General features: G+C 36.0%; 2 protein-coding genes across 2 annotated transcripts; one reads left to right on the forward strand and one right to left on the reverse strand.

The window, feature by feature from the left end:
• The first annotated feature begins 3286 nt into the window (after nucleotides 1–3286).
• On the forward strand, nucleotides 3287–8140 carry LOC122705123 (olfactory receptor 4K14). The gene is made up of 2 exons (XM_043920331.1): nucleotides 3287–3450; nucleotides 7062–8140. Exon 2 carries the CDS (start codon nucleotides 7091–7093, stop codon nucleotides 8021–8023), a length of 933 nt encoding a protein of 310 aa, XP_043776266.1. The 5' UTR covers nucleotides 3287–3450; nucleotides 7062–7090; the 3' UTR covers nucleotides 8024–8140.
• A 7414-nt stretch (nucleotides 8141–15554) lies between these two features.
• Nucleotides 15555–16672, reverse strand: LOC122705417 (olfactory receptor 4Q2). The gene has a single exon (XM_043920783.1). The coding sequence runs from the start codon at nucleotides 16581–16583 to the stop codon at nucleotides 15642–15644; it is 942 nt and encodes a 313-aa protein (XP_043776718.1). The 5' UTR covers nucleotides 16584–16672; the 3' UTR covers nucleotides 15555–15641.
• Nucleotides 16673–17422: the final 750 nt, after the last annotated feature.

The raw sequence follows: 17422 nt of genomic DNA on the forward strand, positions 1-17422 counted from the left end.
GAGAAGACTTTATGCTTTCATCTCTGACTGGTCTCTAAGCTAAGTGTAAACAGAAAGTTAAGGTTTAAGGCAAAGTTGTAAATGACCTGCTTAAGCATTGAATACCTGCTCTTGCACAGAGCCAATCTGCAAAGTTTTAGTGATTCTTTCTTCCTTCCCTCTCTTTCTGTTTTTTCTTTCTCTTTGTCTTTGTCTCTCAATCTCTCTCTCCCCAACTCCCTTTCTCTCTCTCACCTGCTCTTTACATTCAAAAAAAGCTCTGTCAAAACACTAGCTGAAGACAGAGGAGTCCAAGATGGCAGGGTAGGAAGAACGTGAACTCATCTCTTCCCCTGGAAAAATAAACTGACTAAAACATACCTCATACTTGACCAAGGAAGTGGTGTATTTATTCCAAATTTTGTATGTGAATAGAAGTAATATCTTGTTAATTTTTATGTTTGATGTTTATTGAGGTAAGATGTTTAAAGGTCACTGGCCTATTATTGTTTTCATTTAAAAAATAATTTTCTTATACTCTTTGTTCATTATTTTCTTCAAGTTTTCTTACTGATTCGTAAATTTTTTTTTTTTCTCTATTGAAGATATTAGGCCTCTGTGATCAGGGCTATAACATCCACTCTGGAACTTTGTGTGGATTGGAAAAAAAATGTGATTCCATTTTGGCAGACTCAGGTCTCGTCAGTGTATATGGTTCCTTGGATGAGTGGGGCACAGGCTGGATGTCAGCCCCCAAAGACATTTTGGCCAGTAGAGCCAGAGCAGTTAAAACTGACATGATTCACAAATTTAGACATACAGTTAACCAGTTTGTAGTTGGATTTTAATATTCTTGTGATGATGTCTCAAATACAAGGTTTTTTTAAAAATTTTAAATATTTTGATATTTTATCCTTCTACAAGCTGAATTCTTCCATTGTGGAGAGGAGCAGCGGGAGAGGAGAAAGGAGAGGGAAGGGAAGGAAAAGGACACGAAGAGAAGAGATTTGTTCTAAGAGATGGTTCATGTGATTTGGAGCCCTAGCAAGTCAGGTATCTGAAGTGTGGACTGGCAAACTGGAATCCCAGGCAAGCTGATGACTGTTTTTTTTTTTTTTTTGGATTGTTGTTCTTCTATTCAATCTCAAAGATTTAGAGGATAATCTAGAGTATTCATTAGCCTTCAACTGATTGGATGAGGCCTACCCACATTGTGGATTGTGATCTCCTTTACTCAGAGTTCACCAATTTAACATCAGTCTCATCCAAATACACTCTCCATGTTAACACATAAAATTAATTATCACATTTAGTAAATCCTTCCCTACCTCTGTATCAAGTATCCATTTCTGTGGCTTGTCACAACTTTCTCTGTTATTCTTTGTTTTACATAATATAGCTGTACCCACATAAAAGCTACATTTCAGAAACAAGTGACACTGATATATGTAGTCTACTTCTACAATCATTATTTAGCAACAATTATTTCTGTGTTTTAAATAGAGATACAGAAACTTAGAAAGGTTTTTTATTATTCCTTTTAGTGAACTATAATTATGTAATGCAGAAAGTGAAGAGGAACTAAAAAGTCTCTTGATGAAAGTGAAGGAGGAGAGTGAAAAAACTGGCTTAAGGCTCAACATTCAGAAAACTAAGATCATGGGAAATAGATGAGGAAACAGTGGAAACAGTGTCAGACTTTATTTTTGGGGGCTCCAAAATCACTGCAGATGGTGACTGCAGCCATGAAATTAAAAGACGCTTACTCCTTGGAAGGAAAGTTATGACCAACCTAGATAGCATATTAAAAAGTAGAAACATTACTTTGCCAACAAAGGTCTTTCTAGTCAAGGCTATTTTTTTTCCAGTGGTCATGTATGGATGTGAGAGTTGGACTGTGAAGAAGGCTGAGTGCTGGAGAATTGATGCTTTTGAACTGTGGTGTTGGAGAAGATTCTTAAGAGTCCCTTGGACTGCAAGGAGATCCAACCAGTCCATCCTAAAGGAGATCAGTCCTGGGTGTTCATTGGAGAGACTGATGCTGAAGCTGAAACCAATACTTTGGCTACCTGATGCGAAGAGCTGACTCATTGGAAAAGACCCTGATGCTGGGAGGGATTGGGGGCAGGAAGAGAAGGGGATGACAGAGGATGAGATGGCTGGATGGCATCACCGACTCGATGGACATGAGTTTGTGTAGACTCCAGGAGTTGGTGATGGACAGGGAGGCCTGGTGTGCTGCAATTCATGGGGTCGCAAAGAGTCGGACACGGCTGAGTGACTGAACTGAACTCAACTGAACTGAATTTGGAACTTGTCTTTTTCATTAAATGCAGCTGCTATCCTGGAAGAAAAAATTTGTTATAAATTTGACTGCATGTATATGTCTAATATGGAATTCAATGCTATGTAGATAGTTGCAAATGTGACTACCATTCATTAGAACATTCTAGAATTTTTGCAATCATCATACAACCATTAGAATAAGAAACTTGATTTAACTTAAAATGATTTGGGGAAGTAAGTGGGATACTAATTATAAATGATCTGCAAGTAACCCAGACAACAGGTCATTATACATGATCACATGAATCTGACTTTGAGAAAGCAAATATTTTGCTATATACAAATCTGATATTGCTGGTAGGAATGAGCCTTCTCCAAAGTGTTATGCTGGATCAAGATTGCATAAAAGTAATGTATGGGGTTGGCAGGTTTTCAGCATATTTTTAGAACGTAAATTCTTAATTTGACTATTTAAGAAAGAAGCATGCATATTTTTTTAGGTCTTCCCTCATAGCTCAGTTGATAAAGAATTTGCCTGCAATGCAGGAGATGAGGGTTCAATTCCTAGGTCAGGAAGATCCTCTGGAGAGGAAATGGCAACCCACTCCAGTATCCTTGCCTGGAGAATCCCATGGACAGAGGAGCCTGGCAGGCTACAGTCCATGGGATTGCAAAAGTCGGACATGACTTAGCGACTAAATCACCAAGAGGAAAGAATATTTTATACTTTTTAAACTAGATAATGATGCCTTATTATTCTAGTTGACTTATTAAAATAATTGCAATTGTGATACTATAATCTGACAGACATTTAAAATGTTTCTTCCATTATCAATTAGGGAAGTGAACATGATGCAATACCAAAAATTTCCACTAGAAGATGGTTTATTCCCCAGACTCCATTATGATAATTGGCCAAAAATAGCCCATCTTTAAAGGATTCTTAATCTGATGGGCGAGAGGATATAGACATTTATATCTGAAATCTGGGAGTGACTCAAATCTGAAGTTCTCTATCTTTTTTAAAATGACGTTTCTCTGAATTATTTTTAGGAGGAAGAAGAGATAATTAAATCTTCTCTGGAATAAAAATATGCATGCTTTAAAATTTTTTATTTAAGTATATTAGATGTAAAATTCAAACTGAGGGATCTACAGTGTCAATACTGAATATTTTAACTCCAGGTTAGTAAAAATCATTTGATGTATATTTAAGTGAATGTGTGTCTAAACATAAAAGTCGGATAGAGACTGTTTTATTCTATTATCTTGTATATTAAATGATTAGAGTAAAATGTATTAACATTTAAATTTTTTCAGTGCTGTATTTAAGTATCTTTTGTAGGTATACATAATCAACCTCATTTTTTTCCCTGATTATAAATTCAGCATTTGTTTAATGAGCTTTAAAAAGCCCTTGCAAATCATAAAAGGGTCTCTGAAATTAGAACCCTATTTAAGTTTTTCTTATTCTACTTCTTTTAGCATCTATTTTTAAAAAACTTTATTGAGTTATAGTTTACATACCATAGAGTTCACTCATTTTAAGTGTTCAGCTCAATGGTTTTTAATATTTTTACATTTCAGAGTTGTGCATCCATCACCAATATCTAATTTTGGAACATTTTGATTCAACAGCAAGTAGAAGTTGTTTTTTTAATTTTTTGTTTCCTGAGTTTTCCATTTGATTATTTCAACTTTTCATTCTCTTAATTTTTATAAAACACTAAATTAAACATAGTTATGTTTTAGGTTTACATGTGAAATTTTTCATGGTCATAAGGAGAAAGAAATATCAATAAAGATACTGCCATTATGGTCTGTATTATGTATGCTACCATGGGTGTCAGGGTAATCCAACTATATTTATGAAGGGTTCCTGAATTGTGATTTATGACTATTCTGTCCATGAAGCACTTAACTTCAAGTTTATAACCCCAGTCTATTACCAAAGGTGTTGCAATTAAATATAATGCATTTATAAAAGTTCAAGAGGAATAAAAAGTTTTTGAGCCCTTATTATCGTGACAAAAGTCTGTTGAGTGCTATTTGAGTGGTTTAAAACAGATAAAACCATTAATTCCTTTAGATTTTAAAATTTTACTATTGTATCCTACTCATATCATTGGAATGTTTCAAGCGTGGAATGTGCCACTTTACGTGCTTGATTGCTCAGTTGTGTCTGACACTTTGGGGCCCCATGTAGGCTGTAGCCCACCAGGCTCCTCATCCATGGAATTTTCCAGGCAAGATTACTGGAGTGGGTTGCCATTTCCTACTCCAGGGGGTCTTCCCAACATAGGAATCAAACCCACATCTCGAGTCTCCTGTGTTGGCAGGCGGATTCCTTATCACTAGCACCACCTGGGAAGCCCCTGTGTTACTTTAGTTCCCTGTAGAAACCTTACAAAACTTATATTTTCAATTTTATAAAGGATAAACATAATAAAACTCTTACAAAGGACAGGTCTACATGTTTTGTAAAATTTTTCATAAAGAACTCTTTTCAATGCCTTTACAAATAGATTTATACAATAACTTCCTCTTGTGAGGAAAGCAAAACACCAGCTTATTTCTCATGATAAATCAATAGTGGGATCCATACATCTCACTGTACTTCTGGGGAGCTCAAAGCTACATTTTAAAATCAAATACTGAATTTAGCAATCTTTTATACCTAATTGTGAAAGCAGCCTCTCCCCCCACCTCACCAAATTATTTCATAGGTTTTATGCTCTGGTTCTTGCTGAGAGGTACTAAGAAAAATCTCATTCATTGAAAGCTATCCTAAAACCCTTTCAAAATAGTCAGTTTATTTTAAAAGAATTACAAATACAAATGAATTAGACCATTAGCTTTTTATTCCCAAACCAAATTGAAAAAGATGATAAAAGCAGTAATTTTTTAAAATGTGTGAAATCAGGGGAACTGTATAAATCTTAGGTAAATTTACTAATTTTCTTTCATAATGGTTGGTTTCTGTATACTTCATTAAGTGAAAATGGGAAACTCTGTTGGTGTTATGTAGATATGGTCTGAAATAGTGAGTGTGTGAAGGAGTAAATTAGTACAGAAGATATGTTTACTAAGTATCATAGAGTTTTTGCACTTAAAATAGGTGAATTTTATAGTTGATAAATTAGATTTAATAAATAAGACCAAAAAAAATTCCAAATAGGTTAACCTGAAAGAGATACTAACTCTACTGCTCTTTGGGAAGCCATATCTTGAGTTGAATATTGATTGGAAAATAAGATATAATTTTTCTGAACCAGATCTTCTTTATCATTCAGTTAGTCACAAGCATTATAGCAAACTATACAATAAGGGCGTTTTTCATTTTTTGACAAAAACAGCTTTCTCTTACTTCTAAATGATAAAAGACAAAATATATTTTCATTATAATTAAAAGCATAAAAAACACAATTATAAAAAAGTGCATGAATAATAGTCTATATCCCTATTAACATGGTAAGTATCAGTCTACACTCTTTTCTCTCTCTTTTCCATATATAGAATTTGCTGACTACAGCCCATTTTTCTAGCCTTTTGTAATATTTTATAAGTGAACTCCATCAGATTTCTGTCATTTGTAGATTTGATAATTATGTTTTCTCCAAGTTTAGGAAAGAGTCCTGTGGCCTCAACTGAGGCTGTTCTCCCTAATGGTACAGATTCATGCTTTAGATTAAAATTGTATATAATTGGGCTACTATTTAGATCAAATTTTGCTCAAAGACAGTAACAGAAAATATGACAAATGCCATTCTATAACTCATATATAGCACAATAATGTCACTACCCACCAGTTTACTAAACAGCATATACAACGGTTCACAATCTGGCAGTTATCATATATTTATATATCATCTCAAATATGGTTTTAGCCCAAATCATGCTTTTTAGTTTGGAAGAATAGTTTTTCTTTTAATTTGCCATGGAGGAATGAAATTTACTTCATCTCTTGGTTTCTGGTGAGAGACATCTTGATTGGTGTTTAGATATATAGATATGGCCACCCATCAAATCTTTGCCAGATATTGTTTTGAGTTTGTGTAGGTAAATGCAAGGGGCTTCCCTGGTAGCTCAGTGAATAAAGAATCCATCTGCAATGTGGGAGACCTGGGTTCGATCCCGGAGTTGGGAAGATACCCTAGAGGAGGGCATGGCAACCTGCTCCAGTATTCTTGCCTGGAGAATCCCCATGGACAGAGGAGCTTGGAGGGCTATAGGCCATGGGGTCGCAAACAGTCTGACATGACTGAGCGACTAAGCACAGTAAGTGGAAAAAAGAGGAGAGAAGGGGAGACTTGACAATGTATAGTCAATTGTCATTGATGGCATTATTTTAAATTAAGTTTTAATTCCAATTCTTAGGTTTGTTACTTAAAAACAGTTACGCATTGGCTGATAATATTGACAGGTGGACAGACTATAATTCTATTAAGAAAATCTTTATATTCTCAATCCTACAAGAATTTTTGGTTCACATTCTATACATGATTGATTCTACATTTGCTCATGGGCAAAGGCTAGATAATGGAAAAAAAAAATATTCCCACAACTCTCATCTGTGCTAGAGTCTCCCAGAATGTCTAACTGCCCCTAAGGAAACACTGAAGTCTGAAAAAGGTGAATAAATATGTTGGTAGGGAATTGGTTTTAATCGTCTATATATCATATTTTATGTTGTCTCTTACAACTTAAAAATTAAATTTAGATCACACTTAGTTAATCACTTTAATGTGCCTGGGAAATGATAGGCACTTTCACTTATATCTCTTTTCTTTGTGTAGATTCAGAACAAAATCTGAGACCAGTGATAATGGACCTGCAGAATTATTCCTTGGTGTCAGAATTTGTGTTGCATGGACTCTGCACTTCACAACATCTTCAAAAATTTTTCTTTGTGTTCTTCTCTGAGATCTATGTGGTCACTGTGCTGGGCAACCTTATCATTGTGGTCACTGTAATATCTGACCCCCACCTACACTCCTCCCCTATGTACTTCCTGCTGGGGAATCTCTCTTTCCTGGACATATGGCTGGCCTCATTTGCCACTCCCAAGATGATCAGGGACTTCCTTAGTGATCAAAAGCTCATCTCCTTCAGAGGATGTATGGCTCAAATCTTCTTCTTGCACTTTGTTGGAGGGGCTGAGATGGTACTTCTTGTTACAATGGCCTATGACAGGTATGTGGCCATATGCAAGCCTTTGCATTACATGACAGTGATGAGCCGGCGGACTTGCGTGGGGCTGGTGCTGGTTTCATGGGTCATTGGATTTGTGCACTCCATTAGTCAGGTAGCCTTTACTGTAAATTTACCTTACTGTGGCCCCAACGAGGTGGACAGCTTTTTCTGTGACCTTCCTCTCGTGATCAAGCTTGCCTGCCTGGACACCTATGTCTTGGGTATACTTATGATCTCAGACAGCGGGTTGCTTTCCATGAGTTGTTTTCTTCTCCTCCTGATCTCCTACACTGTTATTCTCATCAATGTCCGACAGCGTGCAGCTGGTGGTGTATCCAAAGCACTCTCAACTTGCTCTGCACATATCATGGTAGTCACACTCTTCTTTGGGCCCTGCATTTTCATTTATGTGTGGCCTTTTAGTAGGTTCTCTGTGGACAAGCTCCTCTCTGTGTTTTACACCATTTTTACTCCACTCTTGAACCCTCTTATCTACACACTGAGAAATAAGGAGATGAAAACATCTATGAAGAAACTGAGAAACCGACATGTGACTTTTCACTGAAGTCCAGCTTCCCAAAAACTTATGTGCTCTTATTCATTCAGAAGATATCTTTCTTTAATATAATTCTGATCAAATATTTCATTCTGACATTACATTGGTATAATTTGTATTGTGCTACATTACAGAGAAATAGTTACTGATTTCAAAAAATATATATACATTATTTTGTATGTGATATTATATATATGCATATGTAATTACTCATACAATATATGTTTACTCAGGGCTTCCCTAATGGCTTAGATGGTAAAGAATCCACCTGCAATGCAGGAGACACATGTTCGATTGCTGGGCTGGGAAGAGCCCATGGAGAAGGGAATGACTACCCACTCCAGTATTCTTGCCTGGAAAATATCATGGACAGAGGAGCCTGGCAGGCTACAGTCCATGGGTTCACAGAGAACTGGACACAACTGAGCTACTAAGCAGGCACGCATGCGTATGTTTACTCAATTCCACACATCCTCCTTGGAATGGACTCCACAGATTTTTTAAGCCAGATTTCTCTTAACAGTTTGTCTAATAAAATTGATTAAAAATGAATTTTTATTTTCTAATCATAGTCCAGAGGGGCTTCCCAGGTGGCACAGTGGTAAAGAATCTGCCTGCCAGTGCAGGAGATGCCAGAGACACGGGTTTGATCCTTGGGTGGGAAAGATCCCCTGTAGAAGGAAATGGCAACCTGCTCAAGTATTCTTGCCTGGGAAAATCCCATGGACAGAGGAGCCTGGTGGGCTACAGTCCATGGGGTTGCAAAGAGTCAAACATGACTGAGCGCGCGCACACACACACACACACACACACACAATTATAGGCCAACACAATAAGGGCTCTCAGTTCATAGATATTCAAGACATGAGATATTTGGCACAGAGAAGGTATCTTGAGAGTAAATAATACCATGTGAATCTTTGTCCTGGTTTTGAAACCCTGACAAGAAAAAATACTTCACAATTTCAGGATCATATTGCTTTAAAAAGTATATTATCTTTTTCTTTTGAATATGTATTATATTTAAACTTTTTTATTTAAAAACTGAATGCATGTTGGTGGTATTGAATTATAGAAGTCAATTTTAACATGAGAAAATCAATATTTTATAGCCATATTTCATGGTATAAACATAAACTTACTATATGATATACACTGGATTATTTAATTAATAAATTTTCACCTATAGTAGGTTTTTAATAAACATTGCATCTTACTGAGTTGATGCTGTCCCTTAAGGAGTCATCTATTAGGAAATGTTTGTCAGAATAACAGATTCAGATCTTATGCTGAATTTTGAATGTCTTTGGATCCTGAAAGACAACCATAAGCAAGAATTAAGTTTGATATTAACTAAGTTAATGTTTAGAGGATTCAAGCAATTTTCTTATAAGTTGATTCAGAAACATCAAGCCAAAGGACAGAATTGGGTAATGCATGAATTATTTGAGTAACTAGATGAAACTTCCAATAATTTTGGACATTGTTGTCATCCTGGAGAAACATGCTCCTGGGTACTTCTGTTTTCCCTTCTGACTATAATCCTACACATGTGCCTAAAGAATAAAAGAACATAGAAGGAAAACAACTTCTTCCTTAGGACATTTCTTCTATAGTTATCTTGCTTGCTATTTTGATAATACTGTGTTTCTATTTTATAAATTTGGACATAGTCAATTTTTACGACTATGCCCATATATGTGAACATTGTTGTTCATTCGCCCATTTGTTTACAACTCTTTGTGACCCCATGGACTGCAGCACGCCAGGCCTTCTTGTCTCTCACCATCTCTTGGAGTTTGCCCAAGTTCATGTTCACTGCATCAGTGAACACTGAAAAAAGCTTAAAAGGAAATCAATATCTGTTTGGGGACTAATTTCCTTAGTTTTCATTGACATAATACTGATTTTTTTATTCAGATTTTGGACATGGCTCTTTTTGTCATCAAAGATATAGGTAATGCTATTCATAGGTTTATTTACTCAGTTGACAAATGTATATCAAGCACCTTCCATATTTAAGATTCAACGCACTGCACTAGGAGTGAAGATAGAGTGTTTAAGAACACACATTTCCAGTTTAGTGGAATAAAGTTGGTTACACACACAATCAAAGCATATTATTAAATTAAAGTCATGATAGGAATAAACATGATATGCTCTGAGCAAATGAGAGAGAAACCTAGTTCAGTTTTGATATTCAGAAAATATTTCCCTTATTATTTCAGCTTTTCTATCTCCTAGGATTCTGGATTCTGTCATATTACTGCACACACATGTATGTATACACACACATTTCATTTAGTTTAGCATTACTCCGTCATATAGTAAGTGACCAAATATATGATAAATCCTTTGTTTCTTTTTATTAATAAAACTATCCAATGGCTATGTCCCATCTCTAATATCTGCTCAACTCTCCATGTTGCTTATGCCAGATCCATGAAGATGGATGTGGACCATTGTATTATCAGTCTAGGTTGAGAAATCCCTGCATTTAAGCTGTCTGGACATAAACATGGATACTTGATGTGTTAGTAAAACTAGTGTGGAAGGAGTCATCGGTGTCTGTTTTCCACAGACTCCAAACTTATGCAGGAAATTCACCACTGTCAATTCATAGGAAGTCATATATTCCAAATAGAGGAACTTCTTTGAGTTTTAAGGGACCATTTATAAAACTTATTTTCCTATTCTGAGACAAGGTAAACTAAATACGTAATACAGTGTTTCTCAAAGTGTAATCTGAAAGCTGCTTATACTAAAAAATCACCTGGAATGATTTTTAAATGCAAATAACATGTGCTTCTTTTTTTAACTGTAAGCTGCCTCAGGTAATTGTAATTCACAACCATGACTGAGAACCACAGAACAATTGTTGACATTATCAATCTGCAGGAGTAATTGCTATTAAGGTATGATTGGAAGGATTTTCTTGTGAGAGAAATCTCTACTAATGGACCAGAAGGTGTTCTCAGAAGTATATCTCTGCAGCCCAGAAAAATCCCTGACAGCAAAAGGCTGGGCAATTGTAGGACTCAATGTTTTTCCTCATAGGGACCATTGTTGCCCTTCAATGCCTGGTGACCAGGATTCTGAGAACTATTGTTTTGTGTATTTTATGTGAAGTTACTTTAGAAGGAAAAGTAAATCCAGTCCTTATTATTCCATCTTAGGCAGAAGCAGAGAGCATGGTCTGTGTGATTAGTATATTCTTTTCCTGAAAATAAAATAAAATGAGTGTAAGATTGTAGAGATGCTAGTAGAGGTGCTGGATGTCGAGAGTTTCATCATGAATATGTTGAAAAGGGAACAAGAAAACTCAAAAGTAAATTCACAATTTTGTTTAGTTATAACTGAAAGTATTGACTCTAAATAGTAGTGAGTGATTCTCTTGCCAAATTCTGAGATATATCAACAGAATGATAATTTCTTTACATTCTGTCAAGTGATATTTTGCAGACATTAGGATAATGATGTATTTTTCTTCTTCAATCTGCTCAATATAATATTACACTGAGAAATTCTGTAAAGTTGAACCATCTTTGGATAAATAATAATAGGATAAATTCTACTTGATAAAGGAACACAAACACAGCCTTAACTTGAGTTTGTAAAAGTGTTATCTTTTTTAATCTGTTTGGGTTCAATCCTTGGGTTGGGAAGATCACTTGGAGAAATGAACAGCTACCCACTCCAGTATTCTGACCTGGAGAATTCCATGGACAGAGGAGCCTGGCAGGCTACAGTCCATGAGGTCGCAAAGAGTCAGACATGACGGAGCGACTTTCATTTTCATAATAATCAGTAAGATTTGTTTATAATTTGATTTCCTTTTTCTTTTTCATTTGGTATTGAATTTACAGGAGTCCTATAAAATAAGTTTGAGAACTTTTATCTCTCTGGAATACTTTTGCACAGGGGGAGAAATACTTTCCAGGAAATTTAGCAAAATCGCCCATAAAGCTTTAACAGCCTGGTGTATTGAGAGAGGGGTTAAGTGGGGGACAGTTATGCTACCAAAATTCAATTATTTTTTTGCCTCATTTTTATTTTAATCTTGCCAGATGTTTATTTTAATACTATTTAAATGAGTAACATTTTATTTATTACTTTTACCTTTTATACATCAACATTTTTCCTGAAGAAAATACATTTAGAGGAGTGCATACATTTAGAAGAGTGCATACATTTAGAGGAGTATACAAATAATAATTAGCTCAACAAAATTTCACAAAATGAACACACAGATTGAGGAACATAGCATCAGAAGTTCCCTCACTCCCCCTTCCATTCTCCACCCACTAAGGATAACTACAGTCTTGACTTTTAATGGATACATTATTTTTTCTTTTCTTGAACTTATAGAATGAAATCATAGAGTATGCACTTGTGCCAAAATTATGTCATTGTAAAAGGCAATTTTGTCTCTTTGTTTCCAACAGTTATGGCTTTTAATTTCTTTTCCTTGTGGTATTGCCTAGATAGGACATCTAGCAACATATTATTTAAATGGTAATATTGGGACTGTTTGGCACACTTCATATCTCATGGGAAAGCTTTTTAAAAATTCACATGCTGATGTTTTCAGTAGATATTTAAGATTATATATATATCAATAAATATCTACTGAAAACATCAGCATGTGAATTAAAAAAAAAAAAAAAAAAGCTTCCCCATGAGATATCCTCTCTAAGATTGAAACTTCCTTGGTGGCTTAGCTGGTAAAGTGTCTGCCTAAAATGCGGGATCCCTTGGTCGGGAAGATCTCCTGGAGAAGGAAGTGACAACCTACTCCAGTATTCTTGCCTGGAAAATCCCATGGACGGAGGAGCCTGGTAGACTACAGTCCATGGGGTCGCAAAGAGTTGGACACGACTGAGACACTTCACCTTCACCTTCTCTAAGATTAAGGAGTTTCCTGCTATTTTTGAATGAGTGATGAATTTCATCAAGTACACTTTCCATAATTATGAACTGAATATATAACTGTTTTATTTTCTATTTAATCTTTTTGATTTTGGTGCTTTACATGTAGTGTCATTTTAGTTACTTTTAATTACATTTTCAATTTTTGTATTGTCAGTGTATAGAAATACAATGGACTTCTTAAAACTTCTTATTTTAAAATAAGATATACAGGTATTGCAAAAATGGTGGTGTGCTAAGTGACAGGAGAAGCAGTAAAAGTCATCAAAGAGTAGTATTAAGGATGTTTTATTGAGACAGTTGCTTTCTTGAGAATTCTAGAGAGCTTTATTTGTACTTCTGTTTAAACATGCAAGCTCATATATCCTGTAGAATTTATAGGTATATGTTTCTTTATATTTTATATTTTCTAAAAATACTGATTTTATTTCATGTACTTTTTATCTTCTCCTCCTATCACAAAATGTTGAACCACTTTTTAAATTCCTAAGTATCACTTTTTCCCATATATTATTGATTAGTGGAAAGTGTCTAGGAGCAGCAGAGATCCTCTCTGTTAATCTCTAGAGAAATATAAATTGTATTATGTCTTTATGATGAATTGCCTCAATCCTGCTGAATTTTAACCCTCAGCTATCTCCTCTGTTAGTAGTACTGTTATTAAGCAATAAAAACTAAAAGACTGAAAAATAATTCAACTATAGTCATTTACAGTCATTATAAATAGTCATTTTTCTATAGATGAAGTCACATGCTTTCTGGTTGTTTGTATTATGAATCAGATTTCCTAATTATCTGCTCAGTATTGAGGTGTTTATCTGGTCTTCACTGACAACAGGTGGTGTATCTATAAATGTTTTTACATCTGTTTTAAGAACTAAAGCAATTTTGATCTGTTCTTGCTCTGTCATATCTCTCAAAATGTTTCCTATGTCTCAGTGCAAAATTTGCAAATTCTCTTTCCAAGTATGGAGGAAAAATCCTCAGCTTTGAAATAGCTCTTCCCCAATCATTCAGCATATTTTTATTGAGTTTTTAATTCATTTTATTTTGGACATTTACAAAGTAAGTGTTGGGAATATGTAGGGCCTCCCTGATGGCTCAGCAGTAGGTTCCACCTGCAATGCAGGAGACGCGGTTTCGATCCCTGGGTCGGGAAGATTCCTTGGAGAAGGAAATGGCAACCAACTACAGTATTCTTCTAGAGAATTCAATGCCAGTGGAGCCTGGAGGGCTATAGGCCATGGGGTTGAAAAAGAGTCAGACATGACCTGGCAACTAAACAGTAATAACAAGTGCGAAGAGAACACTTTAGTGGAGGTTCAAACACTCACTTGGAGTTTTGCTGCAACTGTTCTGCACATTCACCAGCTCTGGCTACGGGCCCATGTGAGTCTTCATCTCTCATAGGAAAGACCTAAATCTGACTCTGACTCGGAAATGTATAGATAATAAAGACAAAACTTCAGTATCTAATGAATTAACCAAATATTCTTGGCTTCTGTCTCTGTCACACAAATTAGTTGCTGCAATTGCTTCTATAATCCAGTGACATAAAAACCCTAAAAAGTGGAGGCTTCATTTATATTTCACATTTATGTTAAATTTGTGTCTAGTTCGTTCTAAACTTGAATGTCATTTTAATTTTCCAATCTTCGCTTATAGACAAAAAACAAACCTATGAGTTAGTTTTAATATAACTTTAAGGATAACCAATGTATTGATGAAAATAGTGGCAGTAATATAAACTGTGCCAAATAATTGATGAAGTTGAAAATGTCGTTACTTACTTCTGTACACTTTCTAGCCTTCTCCACAAGCCAGTTACAGCAGGTTACACTGTTGTTTCATTAAGGCAAATCAACAAATTTAGAATTTCACCATCTTATCTTTTGAAAAAGTATCAACTTCAATGAGTAAATAATAGTGAGACCCTGATATGAGCCAGGCACCAATCTGCATTCATATCTGTCATCATTTTTAGCTCTCACAAAGAACTGGAAAATAGGCATCAATATATACATGCTACAGATAGGGACCTTACTTGACCTGTAATTCGAAGAGAGGTATTTGAACCCACACTACTAGGCAATTGCTGCCTCAATTACACTACTAGATGGTAATTAATAGTGTGGTGAAGTGATGAAGCAGACCAATATATCCCACTAGCTTGTTGTTATACAGTCATATAAATCTGATTCACTCTGGCTCATCTAATTGATATTCCTTTTTTTGTAAGAAGAAACCTTTTTTTGTGAGTATAAATTCATTACTTAATTCATTGCAGACTTTTAGTTGGAGTAAGTTAAAACTGAGACCAAGACAAAACCTGTGGCAAGGTAGAGAAAAAATTGATGAGAATTTGGAAAGGGTAGATTGTACCTGTATGTAATAGCAAGCTGAATATACAAAATGTATATAATAAAATTTGATTAGATAAGTGGATAGAATGGAAGAGCATAAATTGATAGGAAACAGAAACCAAATTTTCTTTAGGGATGAAAAGGAAGCAGAAAATAGAACAATTTAGTATGAAAGGAGTTTTTCTGGGTTTAATTTTGTTATAAAGCCATAAATAGGAATATTATGATTTAATGGAAGAAAATCAAACAACTAAGCTACCATCTCCTAACACATTCTTGCCAAAGCAATTATTCTAACCCGAGATTCTTTGCCTGCAAAAACTCACTTCATTTTCTTATGTCTCCTGCTTTTTCCAAGTAAGTCCACTTCTATCCCACAGCTTTCGCATGGCTGACTTGACCTCTTTGTTCCGAAGTGTATAGATGAGGGGGTTCAGCATGGGAGTAATAACATTGTAGAGTACAGACACCATCTTGTCCACAGAAAAAGTGGAGAAGGGACGAGCATAGATGAAAATGCAGGGTCCAAAGAAGAGTGTTACCACCATCAGGTGAGAGCCACAGGTTGAGAGTGCCTTTTGCCTTCCTTCCTTGGAGCGAATCCTGACTAGGATGGTGGCATAGGAAGAAACCAGCACTACAAAGGAGCTCGTAGAAATCAGCCCACTGTTAGATACCATTAGCAATTCAATGACAAAAGTGTCTGCACAGGCAAGTTTGATGACAGGGGGAACATCACAAAAGAAGTTGTCCACCTGATTTGGCCCACAAAAGGGCAGACGGACAGTGAGAATTGTCTGAACAGTAGAGTGTACAAATCCTCCCATCCAGGAGGCAGCTACCAACACACAGCATAATCCTCGGCTCATGACAGTGGTATAGTGCAGGGGGCGACAAATGGCAGCATAGCGATCATAGGCCATCACTGTGAGCAGGAACATCTCTGCTGCCCCTACAATATGCAGGAAGAAGAGCTGCACAATGCATTGGTCATAGGGAATGAGCTTTTCGTTATCAAGAAAGTCGGCCAGAAGCTTAGGGGTAGTTACTGTTGAATAACATAGATCGAGGAAAGAGAGGTTGCCAAGAAGGAAATACATGGGTGATGAATTCAGATGGTTATCATAGACTACTGTGATCATGATAAGGACATTTCCTACCCAAGTGGACACATAGAAGAGAAGAAATAGTACAAATAGTCCTGTTTCAATAGATTGTGTCTGTGAGAAACCTGCCAGGATAAATTCTCTCACTACTTTTGTTTGGTTTTCATCCATTTGATCTGGTTTCACCTGGATCAAAAAATTAAACAATGGGGCATTAGTAATGTTAAAAATGGATAAGATATTTCACACAAAATGTAAGAACCTTATTTCAAAAGTGAACTTTTTCCCTAGGATGCATCTTGATTGGTTAGCTGGAAGAAATTATTTTTCCATAGATGACATGAATACATATTTCCCAACAACTCTAGCTTTGAGATACTGATGAAGTAGCCAACATTTTTTGAGGAAAGTCACCAGTACTGGACTTTTAACTTCCACTGATGCATCTCTATCTTCCATCAGTCAGCATTTTCCTTCCCCTATTTTACATTGTCTCAAGGCAATATTACATTTCACTAAGATATTAACACTCTTAAAAAATTATAATCTTTAGAAAAAATAAAACTAGAAGATAGAATTTAAAATTCCAGCGTACAAGCATTAGAGTCTATAAAGCTTTTATCTGAGATAAGAAATCATCACACTTTAGATGGTTGCTGCTGCTGCTAAGTCGCTTCAGTCATGCCCGACTCTGTGCGACCCCATAGACGGCAGCCCACCAGGCTCCCCCATCCCTGGGATTCTCCAGGCAAGAACACTGGAGTGGGTTGCCATTTCCTTCTCCAATGCACGAAAGTGAAAAGTGAAAGTGAAGTCACTCAGTCATGTCCGACTATTAGCAACCCCATGGACTGCAGCTACCAGGCTCCTCTGTCCATGGGATTTTCCAGGCAAGACTTCTGGAGTGGGGTGCCATTGCCTTTAGATGGTTAGGCTACTATAATAACCGTGTGGCCTTTTCTATGACGATAACTCTTGAGGCTCCACCCTGTAAAAATGGCTAGAGGGAA

This window comes from Cervus elaphus, chromosome 12, assembly GCF_910594005.1.
Source record: "Cervus elaphus chromosome 12, mCerEla1.1, whole genome shotgun sequence".
In the NCBI taxonomy this organism is placed as follows: domain Eukaryota; kingdom Metazoa; phylum Chordata; class Mammalia; order Artiodactyla; family Cervidae; genus Cervus; species Cervus elaphus.

What these genes read in the sequence shown, in the direction of transcription:
- LOC122705123 (XM_043920331.1), top strand. Translation starts at nt 7,091, where the DNA reads ATGGACCTGCAGAATTATTCCTTGGTGTCAGAATTTGTGTTGCATGGA.
- LOC122705417 (XM_043920783.1), bottom strand. Translation starts at nt 16,583, where the DNA reads ATGGATGAAAACCAAACAAAAGTAGTGAGAGAATTTATCCTGGCAGGT.